The following is a 19450-nucleotide window of genomic DNA, read 5'->3' as shown; positions in this document are numbered from 1 at the left end:
ATTTGACAAAAAGCATAGGAAAGGTTAATTTGGTAATTCAAATACCTTTATAAGCTGGATCCACATTCCCTCCAGTTGATACAGACTCCATTCGTGCAGATATAAAGCTACAGTAACTAATAGAAATCCCAATTTTCAAAGATGATGCAATGATGACGCTCTTACAAAAATCTCATCATTTGATATAAACTAGCTTAAATAAAACATCGCAATCACCAGATAAAATGAAAAATATTCACCAAGGATACAAAGAAAGTGATTTTTCTTACCTTTTTGAAGTGACTATGAAGGAGAAACTAAGTTCAGGTGGAGTGTAACCATTTAATGGACATGTGTATTTATCCAGCATGACTGTTGGGCGCCCTGTTTGTTTTGGAAGGGCTTAAGGAAGTTAGGCAGGAAAACAAGTTTACCCTGAGGTCTGCTTCCCAGACAGGTAGCCCTCTATAGCGGGATTCCATTTTTCTTTTTTTTCTCCATCTTTTTGAATAAAAGTGTACCTCTCCACTCACCGGAGTCCCAACTCCCCGACCTCTACAAACAAGCCAGTCCATAGAAACGAGTGTTTGATGTGTGCGACCAGAGCAGCAACTCCCCACGTCTTACGACCGGGCTTAACGTCCCTGTTTGAAGAGGGAAACCCTTGATGTATAGGTTTACCTGCTTGGTTGTGGTTGAAAAACCGCAGCAAGAAGGCGAAAAGGAGCAGAGGGAAAAGAGCGACACTCTTGACGGTTTCCATTTCTGCCGTCGACTTCACGTGAGCTCACAGAGCCCGGCGAACAAATATGAAACGCTCCCTTTGTCAGATTAAAGTAGGATCTGAATTCATGCATAATTTATGAGGGCGTTCAAGTATGTTGGGGGAAACCCAACTAAGCTTTCAGTGAGCCATTGAAGATTTTGTTTACCTGCTCAACTAATATTTACCATCGCTGTGATCAAAAGCTGGCCATCTCGCAAGGAGAGAAGCCCACAAATAATGTATTGAGCTGAGTCAATGCGGGACCTCTGCACAACTGCTCACTTGTAACATGCAAACATGTAACCACCGCTTCACATCAGTCATTGTATTAAGACTGTTTAGGCTTAAAGCATTCACTCTCTTGCAGTATTTTTCTTAAACTGAATCGCCTCACAGTGCCATTCGTGTCATTGCTTTATATATTTCTTCTCTCCTGCCGTTATGATGTAATCTTGACTGATTATTAGAGCTGACCAACTGCTTTCTGGAAACTCTCATTGTGACTCTTCACCCTCCTCTTCTCTCTGCAGGTGTGGTTCAGCAGAAGGTGTTGGGTATCATCCCCTCCAGTACAGCGGGCGGTGCCCAGACCTACACCACATTCCAGCCCCGCACTACCACGCTTAACATCAGGCCCAACGCCCCAGGCTCCCAGCAGCAGGTACATCTGTCTTCTCCCTGCGGCGCCGAAGTATTCACATTTTATAGTCTACATATCTGCTCTCCATCTTTTCCCTCTGTTGCTTTTTGTTTGGTTCATGTTTACATGTGTACTGAAGGTTCTCACATTACAGGCTCTGTTGCCTTTTGCTGTTTTCACTTTTTGAATAATGAGTTTTATGTAATTATTTCCATATTTTGGCAGAAAGGAGAAGCAGTAACTGCGAATGTTGGTTTGTTTTTTATTACATCTTGGCAGGAAAAAACCTGCTGGCTTTTGAAATAATTCATTAGTAACGTCTTTATGAAAATATCTATTAGGTTCTAGCAGCTGGTGGTCAGATCCGTCCAGGAATGACAGTGATCCGAACCCCAATCCAGCAGACGGGACCCTTGGGAAAGACGATACTCAGAACACCCCTCATGGTCCAACAAGGTAATGGAACGAGTCAGTATGTTGTTCCCTGCCTCTTCCTAAAATACTAATACAACAACCCTCGAGTGAGTGAATCTGTGAGATTCTTGCATTACCCATCCCGTATGTTAAACTTTCCTTCCTCTTCTTAGGTCAGGGTGGTCAGCAAGTAGTGACGCAGATCATTCGCGGCCAAGCGGTGTCCACAGCAATATCGGGTGCCAGCCCTGTTGCCACAGTCACTGGACAAGGGGCAGCCAGCCCCACCTCAGGGGGACAGGCAGCTGGCCAAACACCACCCGGCACACCGCGGGCGCAGGGGCAAGGCCAGGTTAAACTCACCCTGGCACAGCTCACCCAGCTCACACAGGTTAGTGGGGGGGGGGCACTAAAAACTCCAGGATGTCCTACATCACATAAATAAATTAGACTTAAAGGATATATAAAGTGTAACTTTTCAGACATATTAAATAAATACAGTGCCAGTCAAAAGTTTGAACTGATTCACCTACTTACGAGCTTCTTTCTCTGCCTCCCGTAGAAGCAGCAGTCTGGGTCAGGTGTGGATCGGCAGGCTGGTGTCGGTGGTACCCAACAGGCTCTGACGGTGATGGTTCAGGGTCAAGGTCAGACCACTGGCCAGCTGCAGGTCATACCTCACGGCGTCACTGTCATCCCAGGACCCGGCCAGCAGCTCATGCAGGCGGCGCTGCCCAACGGCCAGGTGCAGCGCTTCCTCTTCACGCCCCTGGCCTCAGCTGCTACACCGACGTCAAGCACAGGTATGAAAAGTATGAATCAGTGTTTGCATTTTAGGACCGATTAGTCCTAAAATATCTTTCCTACAATGTCATTTTCTTTCTCTCTCTCTCTCTCTCTCTCTCCAGCCACCACAGTTCCCGGCCAGCCCAACTCAACTTCCACCAAAACCCCGGCCCAGCCCGCTCAGCAGGCAGCCTCCCCCGTCCAGGCAGGGGCAGCCCCCCTGGCCACCACCAGCACCCCTTCTTCAGCCACCCCACAAGGCCAGTTACCCCCTCAGACGCAGGCCCACATGCCCATTCAGTCTCCCACCTCGCTGCAGGTGAAAACGCAGGGAGGAACCACCCAGTTGCAGCTGCAGCAGACGCCCCAGCTCATCAGCATGTCTGGACTACAACAGCAGGTACAGGTATGATTAGACTAGTGGTCGGTAGTGGAGAAGTTAACCATAACTTCACTCCACAAACTGCAGTAGTTCAGATAACCTTGAGTTATTTAGAAACCAGACACTGCTCAGGTGGAGCTACATGATGTCCAGACCATCTAAATAAATTTCTTTATTCAAGTCAGTAAACAAAAGCATGATTTTTCTTTTCAGTTTTTGTTAAATGTATCTTCTGTGTTGTGGCTGCAGGTGTTGGCCCAGCTGCAGGCCCAGCAGGGTGGAGGCTCTCTGCCACAGCACATCAAACTGCAGCTTCCTATCCAGATACAACAGACTGGGACCACCTCAGCTCAGGGAGGACAGGTAATGCAGCTGGCCCGCTAAACCAGACTCTAGCTTACATTACCTTCACAGAACCTTGCAAAGGTTTTTTTTTTTATCCCACTGGATCATCAGAAAATTAGAATTATTCTGTATTTGATACTGTGGCTACTTTTAGAATACCCTAACCCTACATCTGTAATGGTATAACTGTAATATTTACCAAAATGAGAAGTTCAAATTAAATAAATGCAGCTTCATTGGAGGTATGTTGATTCATCACCACTGCTTCAGACATTTTGGATATATTCTTTTATGCTGTCTTCACAGATCGGGAACGTTGTGACTATCCAGGCAGCATCTGTCCAGGAGCAGCTGCAGAGGATCCACCAGCTCAGAGAGCAGCAACAGAAGAAGAGACAAGCTTTAGAGGCTAAGAAAGAGCAAGCCCTCAACGCAGCCAGCCAGAGCGACATCATTCAGAAACAGGTGTGTGTGTGTGTGTGTGTGTGTGCGCGTGCGTGTGCGTGTGCTCAGGCACTCATCATAACCAGGTCATCCATCTCAGTCCAAAGCTCTCTCTCTCTCTCTCTCTCTCTCTCTCCGCCGGCCATCAGTACATAAACAGTCATCATCCTCCAACCCGTCCACCAAGACTGGGTTTATTTTTACAGCTCAGACTCTGTCTCTGTTTGGTGGATGTAACACTGCCAATACTACTGTGTGTGTGTGTGTGTGTGTGTGTGTGTGTGTGTGTGTGTGTGTGTGTGTGTGTGTGTGTGTGTGCTCACCTGTCTCCGTGTGTCTATTTGACCTACTAATATTCAGCTAATATACTCTGACGTAGGCCTGCGTGTGGTCTTCCTGGTTGCGTTCAATAACAATCCGTTTGTTGCACACATCACAAGTCTTAAAGTAAAGCTATTTCCTCTCAAACTGCTGACAAACATGTTGTTTACTTTTTGCATCACGTTTTAGGTGGTGATGAAACAAAACGCTGTGATTGAGCATCTGAAGCAGAAGAAGACCATGACACCTGCAGAGAGAGAAGAGAATCAGAGGTTAGCTGTGTGTGTGTGTGTGTGTGTGTGTGTGTGTGTGTGTGTGTGTGTGTGTGTGTGTGTGTGTGTGTGTGTGTGTGAGAAAATGTGTGAATACCACTTTGTGGGTGTTCAGAGGTTTCTTTTTGGTGGGCACGAGGTTTATTTTGAAGTGTTCTGGGTCATGAGAAGAGTTAGACTTTTTTTTCACAAATCAAACTGAAAGCGCTGTGGCAACATGTTTTTGAAGCGACAGAAATTGAGGCAATAACAGCACAGACAGGATGTACAGCGTAGGATTATTACTGGTGGGATAATGTCGTCTTATGGAACTGTAACATCACCACCAAAGCAGTATATACGTTATCCTTTCCTCTCTCTTTTTGAGTTTTGTCCAACATCACGTCGGGAGACTCTGCACAGCATGGGAACTTTTGGATGTGCAACCACCAACAGCTGCACGTCCTCACTGTGACCCTACGAGCAAGAACATAAAGACTAATCCGTTTATAAATGAGAAGAGTTTTTACAGCAAAATTGCACAATACCCTTCCAGACGTATACTGATCTGTAGGGATGTAGGGACTTTAAACTTCTAATAAAAAATCTATCAGCTTGACATCATTAGACATAAAATAATGTCTAAAATGGGCAGATAATTAAATAGCCTCACTTTTATTACTAATATCACATGCATTGATCTTAATCTAGTATCACTTCAGTGACCAACTGGCACTGTTTTAACCACAGCGTAACAGTTTTCAGTAGTTATTTCCTGAGGACCAAGTGTCAAAAAGTTTCTATCTTGAAAAAGGTGCAGTTTTATTCTGAAAAGCAGAGTTACTACAACTGTGAACATGCAAATAAAATCCATAAAATAAAAGGCAAAGTAGTGCAACAGTAAGAAATGTTTTCCACCTTCTTCCCTTTTCCTTTTTTTTCTACGTTGTAGATAGATTATACTCTGACCTATGGTTGACCCTGTCAACCATGTGTTTATGTCCACAGAAGGTGTGTCAACACTGAGCCCATTCACACAGACCTGAAATACCAAACCCAGACTAACCTGACATCATTACAGCAGCTCTGTCTGTCGTCTGTCTCTCCGCTCCTTTTTTCCATTTCTTCATGTCATCCTTTTCTCTCGCTTTTCCTCCAAAAAACACAATTCCGTGTGTAAAACCGGGAGCTCTGACATTCAGCTCGCCTTGTCCCGTTTCATCGGTCACCTCCGCTCCCGCGCTGCGTTGGCGGCGTGAACTTCGGGTGGCCCGTCTTTGACCTCAGCAGCCGTCGTGGATGTGCTGGTGTGTCGTTCACACAAACGTACACACCGGAGAAGACAGACACTCTGTTGCTCAACGCGAACCAACAATTTTCAATCTTAGTTGTGAATGTTAGCAAACACAAGTGAACATACTGTCGACGTAGATTTACTGTAATATACTGACGCTAATCTTTGACAAAACGTTGGCAGCCCCAAGTGATATAAGGTCAGTTGGAAAGCGTAGTGTATATATCCGAGTATCTCCCTGCTTAATATCTCTTGTACTACTTTTGCTTTGCAGGAAGTTATGTCATCACACAGTGTAGGACCTCATATGTGACCCTGAACCCCCATGTGTATTTTAACTTGCTCGAATTTGCGTGTATGACGTTTCCTCCTCGCTTTCCCATGTTTACAAGAGCAGTGAGGCTTCCCATTAGTTCTCTATCTGTTCATCTCTCACCATACCTCTCTTCCAACTCTCAGCTCCACTCCCATATTACTGAAGCACACACAAATAAACACCCGAACAACCAAATAACCCTGCAACATCTGCGAGACACGTGGCCCAGTAACGCAGCTCCGCGGTTCTCACAGAGATGATGACACAATCGCAGCCAGTTTTAGGAGGTAGCCATGTTATCTTCGGGATTTCAGAAGGCTATGTTGTTTGATTTGTCGATCAATTCATGCAGAAAGTGTTTACACTCATCTGTTTTTTTTTAAGAAGTTGAAACCATGTATCCCCTGAGCAAGTTGTTTTTGGATAAGGCAAACTGTTTGTTTTTCTTTTTTGTGTTTTAGCCATTATTTGATAGTTCACAGCAGAGAAAGGAAAAAATTTTTAGAAAGACGAGGATGAGACACAAGGAAAACCCAGAGCCAGAGTCAAACCCAGGACCACCAGAACGCCTGGAGGACCGGAGTCAAGAGAAACGCTTTCATTGTTCATTGACACGCACTGCCGTTTCATGCGTGTGGAAAGTTAGATGTTCACATTTCGAAGTAGCCAATAGCCGTGAAGGTTTTTACTCTCTGAAACATTGAAGCATTGTTTGGATTAATATTCCGCTCCTGCCCACCAGTGTTTCAGAGGGATAACTTTCTTCCTCTGTGACTTCAACTGTAGCGGTTCTCTGACCTCTAGATTCAGATATGTGATAATCCTTTCCCTCCCTTTTCTTTTATCCTTCTCCCTTTTCTCAGCAGGAGTATTAAGTGTATTTTATTCCTTTTAAAAATAGCCCTATTACACTCGGGTCCTCATTAGATTCAGCAGAGCTATTTCTTGAGCCGAGTGTCATTTTTTCTACTTCATTTACGGGCCCGTTCATCCTCAACGTGCAGTACAGCACTGTTCTATATAACATCTATTTATGATGCCCTGTAACTTATAAAAGGTTAGGAGGACATAAGTCATTAATTAATTCACCTCCTGTCTGTCCAGGATGATTGTATGCAACCAGGTGATGAAGTACATCCTGGACCGGATAGACAAGGACGAGAGGCAGGCGGCCAAGAGGAGGAAGAAGGAGGAGGTGGTAGAGGCGAAGAAGAGGTTGGCCAATGCCAGCAAGCTCTCGTCACTTCTTTACCGGCACAAAGAGAGCCTCAAGATGGAGATCCTGAAGAAGCGGGCGCTTCTCGACAAGGAGCTGCAGCTCGAGGCCCAGGTACAGAGGGAGGGACATAACAACAGAACAAGGAGGGCGAAATCTGTTTCCAGTGAAATATTATGTTATACATTGTACATAAAAACAGGTACATGAGAAAGAAAATAAGTTTAAAAATAATTATAAAGAAATGGTGCAAGAAACAACATTGAAAACACATTTTTTCCTTTTAAATCATTATTGAACATAAATGAGAGAATCTGGCTTTAGCTCATTAGCTGTTGTATCCCCATCTGTCCCGTCATTACCGTCCTCAGGAGGACCTAAAGAGGGACCTGTTGCGGATACGGAGGGAGAAGGAGAGGGCTCAGGCAGCGGCCCAACAGGCGGCCCAGGCCGCGGCGGCGGCGGCTCACAGCCAGCAACAACACACTCTAGCACGCACACACGGCATCACCACTCAGCACCACCTCACCACGACCGTCACCTCCGCACACAAGAGGAAACGCGAGGAGGAGAGGGAGACGGCGTCGTCGGCAAAGTCCAAGAAGAAGAAGATGATCTCGACGACGAGCACCAAGGAGAGCAAGAAGGACACCAAGCTCTACTGTATCTGCAAGACGCCCTACGATGAGACCAAGTACGATGACGCCATGTTCAGTACTTTATTACCTTACAGTCATAAGCACTTCTAAACACTGTTTTAAATATATGATTCCCGATGAGAAATCTGATTGTCCAGGAACTAGCAGGGTGGAGTTTACAGCTCTGAACTTTGCTGACTGGTCAAACAGAAGCCTCCGTGTGTAAAGCATTCATTCATTGGTTGTAGAATCAATATTAGGACGAGGGATGGAATTTCGTTTAAAGTTGATGTGTAAACGTAAGTTGTGTAGCCAACTTCCTGACTAGTCTATAAAAAAAAAAAAAAGGGAAACCTGATTTGTTAATTGTATCAATGTGGCCATGCATTAAGTAAAAAAAACCACTCAGCAGATCTTTGCATCTGGCCTCTCTGCTGCTTCCACAACATACCGTCTTCTAATGTCAGTTCACACAACAGAAAACGTAATCTGTGTAATTTTCCTGATCTACACGCTTCTACAGATGTAGTGGAAACATAAACACATTCTCTGAAGTGATTTTAACTTCCTGTCTACTCCAGCAGTGCACCCTCGGGCAGAGAGGGAAATCTATAACATGTCATACACAGTAAACACCTCACTGTGGTTATACAACAGCATAACATACAATAGCTTTGAGTCGTTACTGCTCTGATATCAGAACATGTATTTATGTATTTATTGTACCAGGATGTCTCTTGAGCTTTACTGTGAGACCTTAATAACAAAGCTGCTTCTCTCTAAAGGTTCTACATCGGCTGCGACTTGTGTACCAACTGGTACCACGGCGACTGCGTGGGCATCACGGAGAAGGAGGCCAAGAAAATGGACGACTACATCTGTGTGGAGTGTAAACGGGGCCAGGAGGGCAGCACGGAGGAGCTGTACTGCATCTGTCAGACTCCATATGACGAGTCCCAGTAAGGAGTTGCTGTGTGTGTGTGTGTGTGTGTGTGTGTGTGTGTGTGTGTGTGTGTGTGTGTGTTTATGTGCCTCACACAGCTTCTGTTGGTACATGGTAACGTCATATGCACGGGTCGATATGGTTTACATCATCATCAGTGTTGCAAGTTCTTGGTCAAAGTAGTAGTGGAGTACAGATACATTGTACTGTCTCTTACTGTCCTCAGACTCATGTATTTACAGAAGGTCTGATGCAGCAGGTGCATGTAATTAACTGAAGTTAAGCAGCTGCTAGGATAGAAGCACCAATCAATCATTTGAAATCACACATGTGGCTGTTTTTGTTTTTGTTTTTTTTTAAATTCTCTAGTCTTCTTTTAACTCAAACCAGAGAGGTGAGTTGTGTAGATGGTTTGGTTGCTGTATAAGTGATGGAATCTGTACTGCATTTGTTTATTTTGGATGTATTTTTGCAATAATTGCATTTCCTGTATGACATCGCACTTATTACTTTCCTGTTTACCCGAGCAATTAAGGTCTTGTCAAGAAATGTAAAGCTTTATTCGTGTATACTTTAAAAGAAATACAAAGTAGTTTTAAAGGTGAAGAAGGGCAGCATTCAGAGAAACCTTTATATACCCCCCCCCAGAACTGTAACCATAGCAACATGAACAAAATTGGTGATGCTAGCATTCCAGCACAGATGTTTTGTTATTGTCAATAATTAAACAATATTGGGGGAAATTTACACGTTTTGAAAAAAGTGTATGAGTAAACATGAAAGCAAGTGGGTCTGTTATGTAAAAGTAAAAGCACTTCCTGTCTTCCCAGGTTCTACATCGGCTGTGACCGGTGTCAGAACTGGTACCACGGTCGCTGTGTGGGCATCCTGCAGAGCGAGGCCAACCACATCGACGAATACGTGTGCCCGCAGTGCCAGTCGACGGAGGACGCCATGACGGTCTTCACGCCGCTCACAGAAAAGGACTACGAGGGCCTGCGGAGAATCCTGCGCTCCTTACAGGTGAACGGGAGACCCGCGCGGTAGCTGCACATATTACATGTGTTAACTTTGATGTAGCGGATGAATGAAATGCAGGTTGGTGGAAATCAAAGGCACATTTCATTTAAGTCAACCGTGGTCCTGGAGCAGCTGCTGAAGCAGCAGCAGCAGCAGCAGCAGCATTACAGCAGTAGTTTTATTACCAGCGATAGGCCGAACACTAACACAGCTCCTCGCTGCCCCACTAAAGTGTAAAAGCACCAAACAAAAGTCCTCTCTGTCCATCTTATCTGATGGGTTCAGCTCCCCAGAGCGCTAGTTGGACAGCTGCCTAGCCTGAGTCTTTTTTTCCAGCTTCCCTTTCTCTTCTCCTCCTCCTCCTCCTCCTCCTCCTACACTCTCCTGTCATTTTCTCCTCCTCTCTCCACTGCTCTGTGTGTCTGTGTGAGAGACCCAGAAGTGGGGAAAAAGGCTCGAGAGAACATCTGTGTTGACCCACCTGCTTCCAGTGTCATTTTCATGGCGCTGTTTGTTTTTTCTTCATCGGGTTCAGCTTTCTCAAGTGTCTTGTCTTTCTCTTTATCCCTGTTTTCGGCCCCTCCCTCTCTCTTACTCCCCTGCAGGCACATAAAATGGCGTGGCCGTTCTTGGAGCCAGTGGACACGAATGACGCCCCGGACTACTACAGGGTTATCAAGGAACCAATGGGTGAGTGGAGGGATTAGTGCTGCTAAAACATGTGTCTGCATAACACACACACACACACACACACACACACACACACACACACACACACACACACACACACACACACACAATTGGCAGCAATATTTGGAGTTGAATGTTTCCCTGCTACTGTATCTGCTATAATAATCAGAAATCATTTCCATTTCTGTGTCCGTTGAGGTTCATTTTAAACCCGGACACGTTCTGAGTTGTATGACAGCTTCTGGTGTGTGTGTGTGTGTGTGTGTGTGTGTGTGTGTGTGTGTGTGTGTGTGTGTGTGTGTGTGTGTGTGTGTGTGTGTGTGGACGAGATTGAAAGTTCACTCAATACCACAAATGATCTGAGTAGCTTTTTTGAAATAAAATGCATATCAGTGAGGAAAATCTCTTGAAGTACTGTAAATGTTGTTGCGCGTTTTAGCTCATTTACTAAAAATTGCTTATACTTAAGAAGCTATTATTTTCCAAAGCATTTGTTTTCAGATTGAGGGTGGTGTTGTGTTTTGCTTTTCATTCACGGTGGGCTGTATTGTGTTTTTTTTTTTTTTTTTTTTTTTTATCAAAGCTGTCCTGTCGCTGCAGTTGAAAGTAAAAAGAATTTTGAAACCTATTTTGTAATGTTATGTTATGTTTCTAGTTCTGGTGGGAAAGTCCAAGACTTGAGATTTGGCTTCACAGCGCTGAATTTACAAGCTGTATTTTTAAATCCTGGAAGCGACTCCTAAAGCATGTCGCTGTGAGCTATTAAACTAGAAAGCTCCACAATGAAAAAACCATATAAAATAAATAATCACTCTCCCTCCAACTCCCACTTCACTGACCCGAAACATCAGCAAGAAAGGTGAGCAGAGCTAATTGGGCCAAGTCTCTCCAATGATATTATACCAAAAATCCAAAATATTACAGGAAACTATCAAAGGAAAGCTGTGATGCTCTGATACTATATCTTACTGACTCATTAATGTAAACCTACTTTCTGTCTCTGTATCAGCAGATACCAAATACCGAATTACTCAAACTGGGATTGAGAGTAATCCCAGTTCTACTCAGTAACGCTGTTTTCATTCGTCCATCGCTTCATGCATTAGAAGTGACACCTAGTCTCTATATCTTCAACATTAAAACACCACCGTCAGGAGACCAGCAGGGAGGAAGCCCTCCAACTCAGATCAAACCGGCCATGTAAATGGGGACTTACGTCAACGGGGCCTTTTTGAACTTCCACACAAACAAACCGTTAATGAGCTGGTCGGGGTCTGCCGGGCTCCCTGTGGAAAGGACCAGCCCCACACTCAGCTCCTGTTGGCCCGATCCTGGAAACTCTAGTCCTGCCCCCTCACTTCCACCGCAAGAAAAAGACCTTGTTGCTTTTCAAAAAAAAAAAAAAAAAAAAAAAAGGGCGTTTGGCTGCTGTAGCTGCAGCCGTTGGTAGTTTTGGAGGGTTTTGAGATGAAATCTGATGACGGGAGAAGAAGGAGGTCTTTGATATTGACCATGAGGTTTGTAAGCTCCTGGCCAGCTGGGTGGGGGTTAAGGAGGTTAAGAGTCGGATATGTTTGTTTAAAACGCAGCCCCGGGGACGCCGTGCAGAGCAAACCACCGGCAGCAGCAGATTATATGAAGGCTCGGCTGTTGCCAGTTAGCTTCTTCGCTAACTGAATCTCACATTTTTTTCCAGTTTCTAACTGGATATAACTAGGTTAGTAACACTGAAAAGCTCCTTTTCAAGGGAGACCTAGACTTGAAAGCACTGATAACTCATCGGACTGTGGAAGAGTTTCATTTTGTGTGGATTTCGTTCCTCAGGAATGACACATAATGATGCTCTCCTCAGGAATGACAAATCGGTCAGATCTCAGTAACTGATGTGAGAAGCTGAGCAGATTGAGGTTAAACGCTGGCAGAGGTTTCGGATTTTTTTCTGTCACATATAAAGTGATGAACTGCGCTCCCAGGAAACATTTGAACGTCTGTCAAGCACATGCCACATAAGCTGCAATTACTTTTGAAGAAGGCATGCAGAGACGTCGATTAGCGAAGCCAGATATTTATCTACAGTTTCCGCATGTGTGATGTTTGTTTCTGGCAAGAGCTCGCAATCAGATGTGTAGGGTTTTTGGGGTTTTTAAATCTTTTTCTGTTATCATTAACCTAACACATGTTTAAATCCTATTCTCTTAGACCTTTCCACCATGGAGGAGAGGTTACAGAAGCGCGAGTACGTGAAGCTGACAGAGTTTGTAGCGGACATGACCAAAATCTTCGACAACTGCCGCTACTACAACCCCAGTGACTCGCCCTTCTACCAGTGTGCCGAGGTTCTGGAGACCTTCTTCGTCCAGAAGCTCAAAGGCTTCAAAGCCAGCAGGTAAGACTGTGACGACGACGATGATGATGATGATTATCAGCGTTGATGAGGAAAATCAACACAAAATAAGGGCCCTATGAAATCTGTTTATCCCCAAATTCCGTGTTTTCCATTTTAATTTTCCTTTTTTTTTTTTACAATTTTAAGCACATTTTTGTCCCCAGAAAGAGACATTTCAACTATTCAGTTAGAAAGTATTCAAAATGTAATCATACATTGAATGAAATGAACAAATATAAATGAATTTGTAATGATGCAACACCACATTGCACTACTTGTTCAAATCAAAGAAAGTGCTTCAATACACACCAGCATGAAGAAGTGAAACATGTTTTAAGCGCTATGGCCTGAAGTAATCCTTCACATTCTTGTGAGTGGTTGCACTGTGCGCCATAAAAAATAATGATCACAAAATAACATTGGTAAATGTTTAAAGGCTTATAGTTTGGATATCGCTCTGCTCTAAATTTAGCCTAGTGTCGAATTCCTCAGTTTTTTTGGATGACTTAGCCGTGTCAGAGGGCCTCGTTGACATGACTCTGTGTGTGTGTGTGTGTGTGTGTGTGTGGTGGAAGAGGGGTGCCAGTCAGACTCATGTCTAACAAATAATACTTATAAAATAGAAAGAAAATAGCTCCGTCAAACCATACAAAACAATAAAGCAAACAGCAAGTAGCAATGGAATATACTTTACCATAAACCAACACTGCAAAAACAAACAGACCACAACTCAGTTTAGTTTTCAATAGGTGTATTAAATAAAGCAAGCAAAGCAACATTGCTGTGTGTGTGTGTGTGTGTGTGCGTGTGTGTGTGTGTAACTCGTCCCACAGTCTCAGAGTTCTTTAAAGACTCCGTTTTCCCCACAACCCTCGAATCAGTTCAGTTCAGTTTCACAAACATAAAAGAAACACAACTCAGAAGTCCGCTCCAGGTTTTGCCGTGGATCCCTGCCGTCAGTGAAACACACACACATCAGAGGACAGAAGCTGCAGCAGCCTGTAAATGACACCAAAACACGTTAGAGACTCTCAACATAGTTTTTTTTTCAGTTCATTCAGTGTAGGTGCTGTGAAAAATGCTTCAGTGCTGCAGGGAAAACCCTGATTTTTTTTATAAATTGCATCCACATTTTGGCAAATTCCACAATATTCCGCGTTTACAGTTGATTCCATTGTTATTATCAAATTCTGCAATACTGTTCATGTTTTCCGCATCACGGAAATCATAGGGCCCTACACAAAATAGCAGCAGATGACAGACTAGCCCCAGAGTCAGAGAGCATTCACCCTGTTGAATACTTAAGAAAAACACCAAGCCATTAGCAGCTCCAGCTGTGCTGCTCTGCAGCCGGCCCGGACCCCTCTGGAGGCCGGGTAGGCGCAGACGTTCTCTATCGAGAGCTATAAAACGTTTCTTCTCATGATGAAATACTCGTCAGACGCTAGCGGAGTTCATCGACTCCTTCTTCTCTTTGATTTTTTCTGGGTCACAATCTTGTGTTTCTTCGAAACTTTCTATCATTTCAGGGAGAGGTGGTCATGACTGAATGCTCATACTTCCTGCAGGCTCGTTCTGCCTCTAGAACAATAATGTGTGATTTATGGACACAATAAATTTTCAAATCACAAATCCAGTTTTTTTTTTTTTCTGAAGGCCTTGTTTTGCTCGAGGCACTGAAGTGATCCGCTACATGAGCTTTTTCTTTCTGTATGAGCTTTGAGTCACACCCTTCATGCTGTACACTTCCATTATGGTGGTATCTTCATCGTACACACATTTCATTCATAACAACATGTCACCGTCAACTTTCACCATGTAACGAAGGTGCATTTTCTGCTGCTATTTGATGTTTTTTAGTGGAGTTATGGAAGATTTAGACCTCATCTTCTACCAACTTTTATTAACTATAAGGAATAGTAATTCCAAGTTGACTATTCAACCAAACAATTTATGCAACACGAACCAGGAAATAAGAGAAATAGTTGCTCAACGTGGATCAAACCTGTTGGATCAGGTCTTTTTTCAGGTTTTTGGCTGAGAATCAAAACTCTATATCACCCAAATCTATTTCAAGCGATGTTTTTCCATCTTTGTAGAGTTTGAGTTATCACTGCTGTTCTCGTCCGCAGCACAGCAGAGCAGCTCTCTCTGCACAGATGATCCTTGATACAACAAATCAATAATAACTCCACTCCCTGCTTGTGCTTCTGTCGTGCCTCTAAACTCACCTCACCACTGCATTGCCCCCCCCCGCTGCGTGACGTGATCGCTGGGTGGATGTACACTACAAGATTTTTAGCATCATTTGTCTGCAGTTAGAGCGATTTAATATGTGGATATTATACTTTACTGTTCTTGTATTATTTACTGAGGAACAAGCTGAACATTTCTTGTGGTTTGCATCCAGCTGTATGTGCCTACAATGGTGATGTGCTTCACCCGCATGTATTTACACCATCCATTCTCTCTCTCTCCCTCTCTTGCAGATTGTGATGTCAAAACTCCTGGGTGCCGGGGTCACTCTTTAAACAAACAAACAAATAATTTGCTATCCCGGATGTTGCTGTTTTTTTACTTCTTTAAAACAGCAATAAAAAAAAAAAAATAAAAAAAACTTTTGTAAGAAAGTTCATATATTAAGCCACACTGTAGGTGTGATCCTTTTTTTATTTTAGAAGCAAAGGAAAGGAAAAAAAAAAAAAAGTTTCTACTGTCTAATAATGGCAGCCATGTTGGTAATACAAAAAGCATTCAAGGGAAAATGTATTTTCTTACACTTCTTGCAACAGATGACTGATATTTTGTTTATGTTTTGAGTTGGATATAAGGCAAAATATGAAGTTTAGCTACGTTTGTCACTCTCTTTCTCGAGATTCGATTTTGGAGAAAAAAAAACCAACAAAAAAGCTATTGATTTTGATTGTGAAATCTGACTTAAGTTCCACACATGCTGATAACTTATCTTTTAATTTGATAGAACTGTTGTTTATCATATTGGTCATAACATGCTGCAGCAGAACATTTTTACCTCATTTCTTAGCCGAGAATTTTAAGATAAAAAAAAGCATGCAACATTTATTAGTTTTTTTTTTTTTTTTTATTGGCTGTACCCATGTATAATGTTATTTTATGTGCATATTATATCTTTTTGTGAAGGATTATTTTCATGTTCTAAAGGAAATAATGGTAGGATCTGTAAAGATAGATTGGAGAAAAATCTAGTTTAGCTTTCCTGTTTCTAAATACGGCGAGCTCGGCAGTCTCCAGTTTTAAAACAAGTCCTTGTATATACACTGTTGGGCCGACATCACATCATACACTTCAGTTACATTTCACCAACATGGCTGCTTGGTCTATGTCAAAAATGTCTGACCCACTGGCATCCAATACATGTTTTTGTTTTGTTTGTTTTTTTTTTTTTTTTTGTATTTCCCCTAGTGCATATTTTTGTCATATTGTAAAGCTTTTAATAAAAAAGGAAACAACCAAGTTATCCAACTGTTTTCTTCCTCCTCTCTTTGCCGTCTCTGTAGGTCTCATAACAACAAACTACAATCAGCAGCCTCTTAGCTCCCTCCTAAAAAAAAAAAAAAAAAAAAAAGCAAGTGTCAAAAAAAAGACAACAAGCCTTGCAGTTTCCTCTGAATGATTAAAAGCCCTGTGGTCCAAGTCAGGCTGCGTCTGAACCTGAACCCACTCAGGAGAAGAGCTCGCACTGGGTGTCACAGTTAAAGCTCAACAATACCTGACACCCTGACTGGACGAGAGCCCACCACCCTCCAACATCCTCCCCTTTCCATCCAAAGTGTCAGTGGGAAGTAAATGACATTAAGTCCCACCCTCAGACCAGGGGCAGGGCAGCTGTGAACTCTTGTTTGGCTGCCTGTTTCATTCCAACAAGCCCCTCTATGAGAAGAAAGATCCAAGATGGGAAGTGGTGTGGCAGATAAAGTTGTCAGGTTGGATGTTCAGTGGCAGTCTGATCATAAGGCAGCAGCAGACTCTTACCAGAGCTGTGTTTTAATTCTGTAGCTGATCTCTAACTTTGTGTTTCCTATATAGCAAAGTGTCAGCTTCGTTCTTCCTATCCAGAGGTGCAACTTTCATTTCATCCTGTCACTTTGAATATCTCTGCTTACATCTTAAATTAGAATGCACATTTTCATGACACATACATCCCATTAAAACCCTGTTTTTAAGATGTTAATGCCCTCGAGTGAGTATGATCAAAACGCCCGGTTCATGCTTCACATGATGCTTAATGTGCGGGAGCTGCAGCCTTCATGTCCGTGTTGGGAGTTCATTCTTCAAATTTTTTTACGATTGCATGCCTTGAAGCAGTTTTTATCGGTGCAGTAGGAGCATACAGATCTCTTTGTCCCCTACCGAAACCAATCAGCATTCAGATCCACTTTATTCAGTTAATCTCAGGCATGGTGTAACCTTCCACATGCCAAGTTATTTTGACTGTAAATGTATGATTTGGGCTCGACCCACAGGTGTGTAGTTTTGCACAAAGCATGAACCGGCCTCATGAAACCCATTCGAAAGTGAACTTGTCCCTCAGTGGTACATTTTACTACATTCCCTGTTTCGGCATTCTGCTGCTGAAATGCTCCATTTGTAATAGCAGCTATATTTCTGAAAAATAGTCCATTTTTTTTTCTATAGGATTAACATCACCACATATGGGTGTAGACTCACTCAAGTATTTCAGGGGTCTTCATTTTGTCTGAGGGCTGCTTCACTTTCATGTTAATTTCTAGAGGGAAACACCCAGGACAGGCCATTCCACCCACCACATCCTGCCCCTCCTCTAACCTTTTTCCCCCATTCTGTGTATTTGTGATATGCAAGCGAAGAATGTTAACTAGCTCTCCTTGAAACTTGACCTCCTGAAGACGGTCAACGACAAGAAGCGAGGAAATGAGACTGGTCGAAGCATTAGGCCTTCAGGGAAGGTGAAACTTGTACGAGGCTTAACTAACCCACATGTACTGTACCCTCCCTCCGTACACATACTGTCATGTCAAAGCTCTGAGTCTGTAAGTCTCTCTCCCCTTATCTATCGGCCACTTCTTCCAGCATATTACATTGAAGTTGACAGGTTGGCTCACATATGTCTCTCAACTCGCCCTCAAAGCATGGTTAAGTAATTGGATAATAGACTTTTCCACTCATCAACTCAGTTATGTTGCGGTCTGTGGCAACATGTCTGGGAGTATTCTTTGAGTGGGGACTGGGGAGTCTTTGTACCGTGGGGTTTGTATGAAAATTTTATAGCTGCATTTTTAGCATATTTGGGAACATTTTTGTAATCTGTGATTATCAGATTTGTAGGAGGGATGAGTTATAAGACAAAAGTTACAGTCGTCTAAGTTGATGCGTTTAAATTTAGGCAAACGTTTCAGTTTCAATCGTTTTTTTTTTTTTTAATTTTATGTGTGTACAAGCGGAGTTGAGAGATAATGTAGCTTTCTGTCTTCTTTTCTGTGTTTGTGTCTTTCACACAAATTTCTGTGTCACTTTGTAATCTGACGATGTGCTTCATCCAGTTTGTAATCTCTGTTGTATATGATGACTGTCCAAATATGTAGAGATGAGAGATTTTTAGAGCAGTAGAAACTTTTATTTTTCACTCTTTGAACCAGCAACTAAGCCCGCCTGTATATTTTAACTGTCTATTTTTTCTCTTTAATTGAAGTGAACTCTACATTTAGGTGAAATTGCCATTTATATTTAAAGTGCTGCATATTGTGAGCATAAAGGTTTTGAATGGGGTAGAGTGACACAGTAACTCTTGTGAAGAGTTTTTTCTTTTTTTGTAAGAAACCAACCAGTTCAGCATAACTTCTATATTGACATTGCATTTCTTGTATTATTTATTCATATCAATGAAAAGTTCTCAGTTTTTTGAGTAATGTTAAAGAAACGTAACTGCAGATTAAAAAGTACTCTATGTTTTTAACAGATTGTGGCAACTCCGAAGAGATTCTCTTTTGTACTTGATAGGACATTTCATCCTAGATAATAAAGTAATGTTTTTGGCACCAGTTTTCAAAAGAGTTGTGTTTTCTTTAATTGTCTCTGCTCATTACAGACACCCCGGAGTTCATCATACGGAGGTATCCAAGTTTGTTACTGTGCATTGAATTTGTGGTATTGTATAAGTCTTGCAGTATAAGTGAGTGTGTTTATATGGAATGTTTCAATAGCGTATGTCACAAAACTTCAAACTTAAGAAAGACAAACAGCATGGATAGAAATAAGTAAAAAATGACACAAAAGCAGGTGGGTCTCAATCTGCTCTTTAAAGATGTTGACAGATGTTCCGTCTAAAGGGAGAGAGTTCAAAGTTCAGGAAAAAGTACAAACATCTTAAGTTTTAAGGACATTCTCTGATCAGAAGTAATCAGAGTCGTAATTAAGTGCTGCAGTAGGCAGGTGCATAACCAAGCGGGCCTCTAAAAGTGATCACAAGAATCCTAAATTAGATTTTGAATTTCATGGGAAGCCAAGTCTACAAAAACAAAGATCAGTGTTACGAAACCTTTCGCTATTTTGGACCGTTTGTGCAAAATCCGGGGATGTTTTGCTAAAGGAGGTCAAGAGGGAG

At 42.7% G+C, this 19450-nt stretch overlaps 1 protein-coding gene across 6 annotated transcripts in view; it reads left to right on the top strand.

Annotated features, from left to right (window-relative positions):
* The window catches only part of LOC122978849 (nucleosome-remodeling factor subunit BPTF-like), a 45413-nt gene extending 26531 nt beyond the window's left edge, over positions 1-18882 (top strand). For 5 of the 6 annotated variants that reach the window (XM_044345881.1, XM_044345883.1, XM_044345880.1 and 2 more), the window contains 15 exons: positions 1276-1406; positions 1727-1841; positions 1973-2190; positions 2362-2602; positions 2708-2991; positions 3217-3330; positions 3619-3777; positions 4267-4349; positions 7043-7268; positions 7526-7848; positions 8578-8751; positions 9566-9758; positions 10361-10445; positions 12645-12831; positions 15321-18882. In XM_044345881.1, the coding sequence (XP_044201816.1) occupies positions 1276-1406; positions 1727-1841; positions 1973-2190; positions 2362-2602; positions 2708-2991; positions 3217-3330; positions 3619-3777; positions 4267-4349; positions 7043-7268; positions 7526-7848; positions 8578-8751; positions 9566-9758; positions 10361-10445; positions 12645-12831; positions 15321-15327 (2540 nt within the window). In that variant the 3' untranslated portion in view covers positions 15328-18882. The remainder of the gene's footprint in view (positions 1-1275; positions 1407-1726; positions 1842-1972; positions 2191-2361; positions 2603-2707; positions 2992-3216; positions 3331-3618; positions 3778-4266; positions 4350-7042; positions 7269-7525; positions 7849-8577; positions 8752-9565; positions 9759-10360; positions 10446-12644; positions 12832-15320) is intronic. The other variant, XM_044345882.1, reaches the window with a different exon arrangement.
* Positions 18883-19450: the final 568 nt, after the last annotated feature.

Source organism: Thunnus albacares, chromosome 3, assembly GCF_914725855.1.
Source record: "Thunnus albacares chromosome 3, fThuAlb1.1, whole genome shotgun sequence".
In the NCBI taxonomy this organism is placed as follows: domain Eukaryota; kingdom Metazoa; phylum Chordata; class Actinopteri; order Scombriformes; family Scombridae; genus Thunnus; species Thunnus albacares.
Note: the sequence above shows the minus strand (reverse complement) of the source record. Positions and strands in the feature narration are given on the sequence as shown.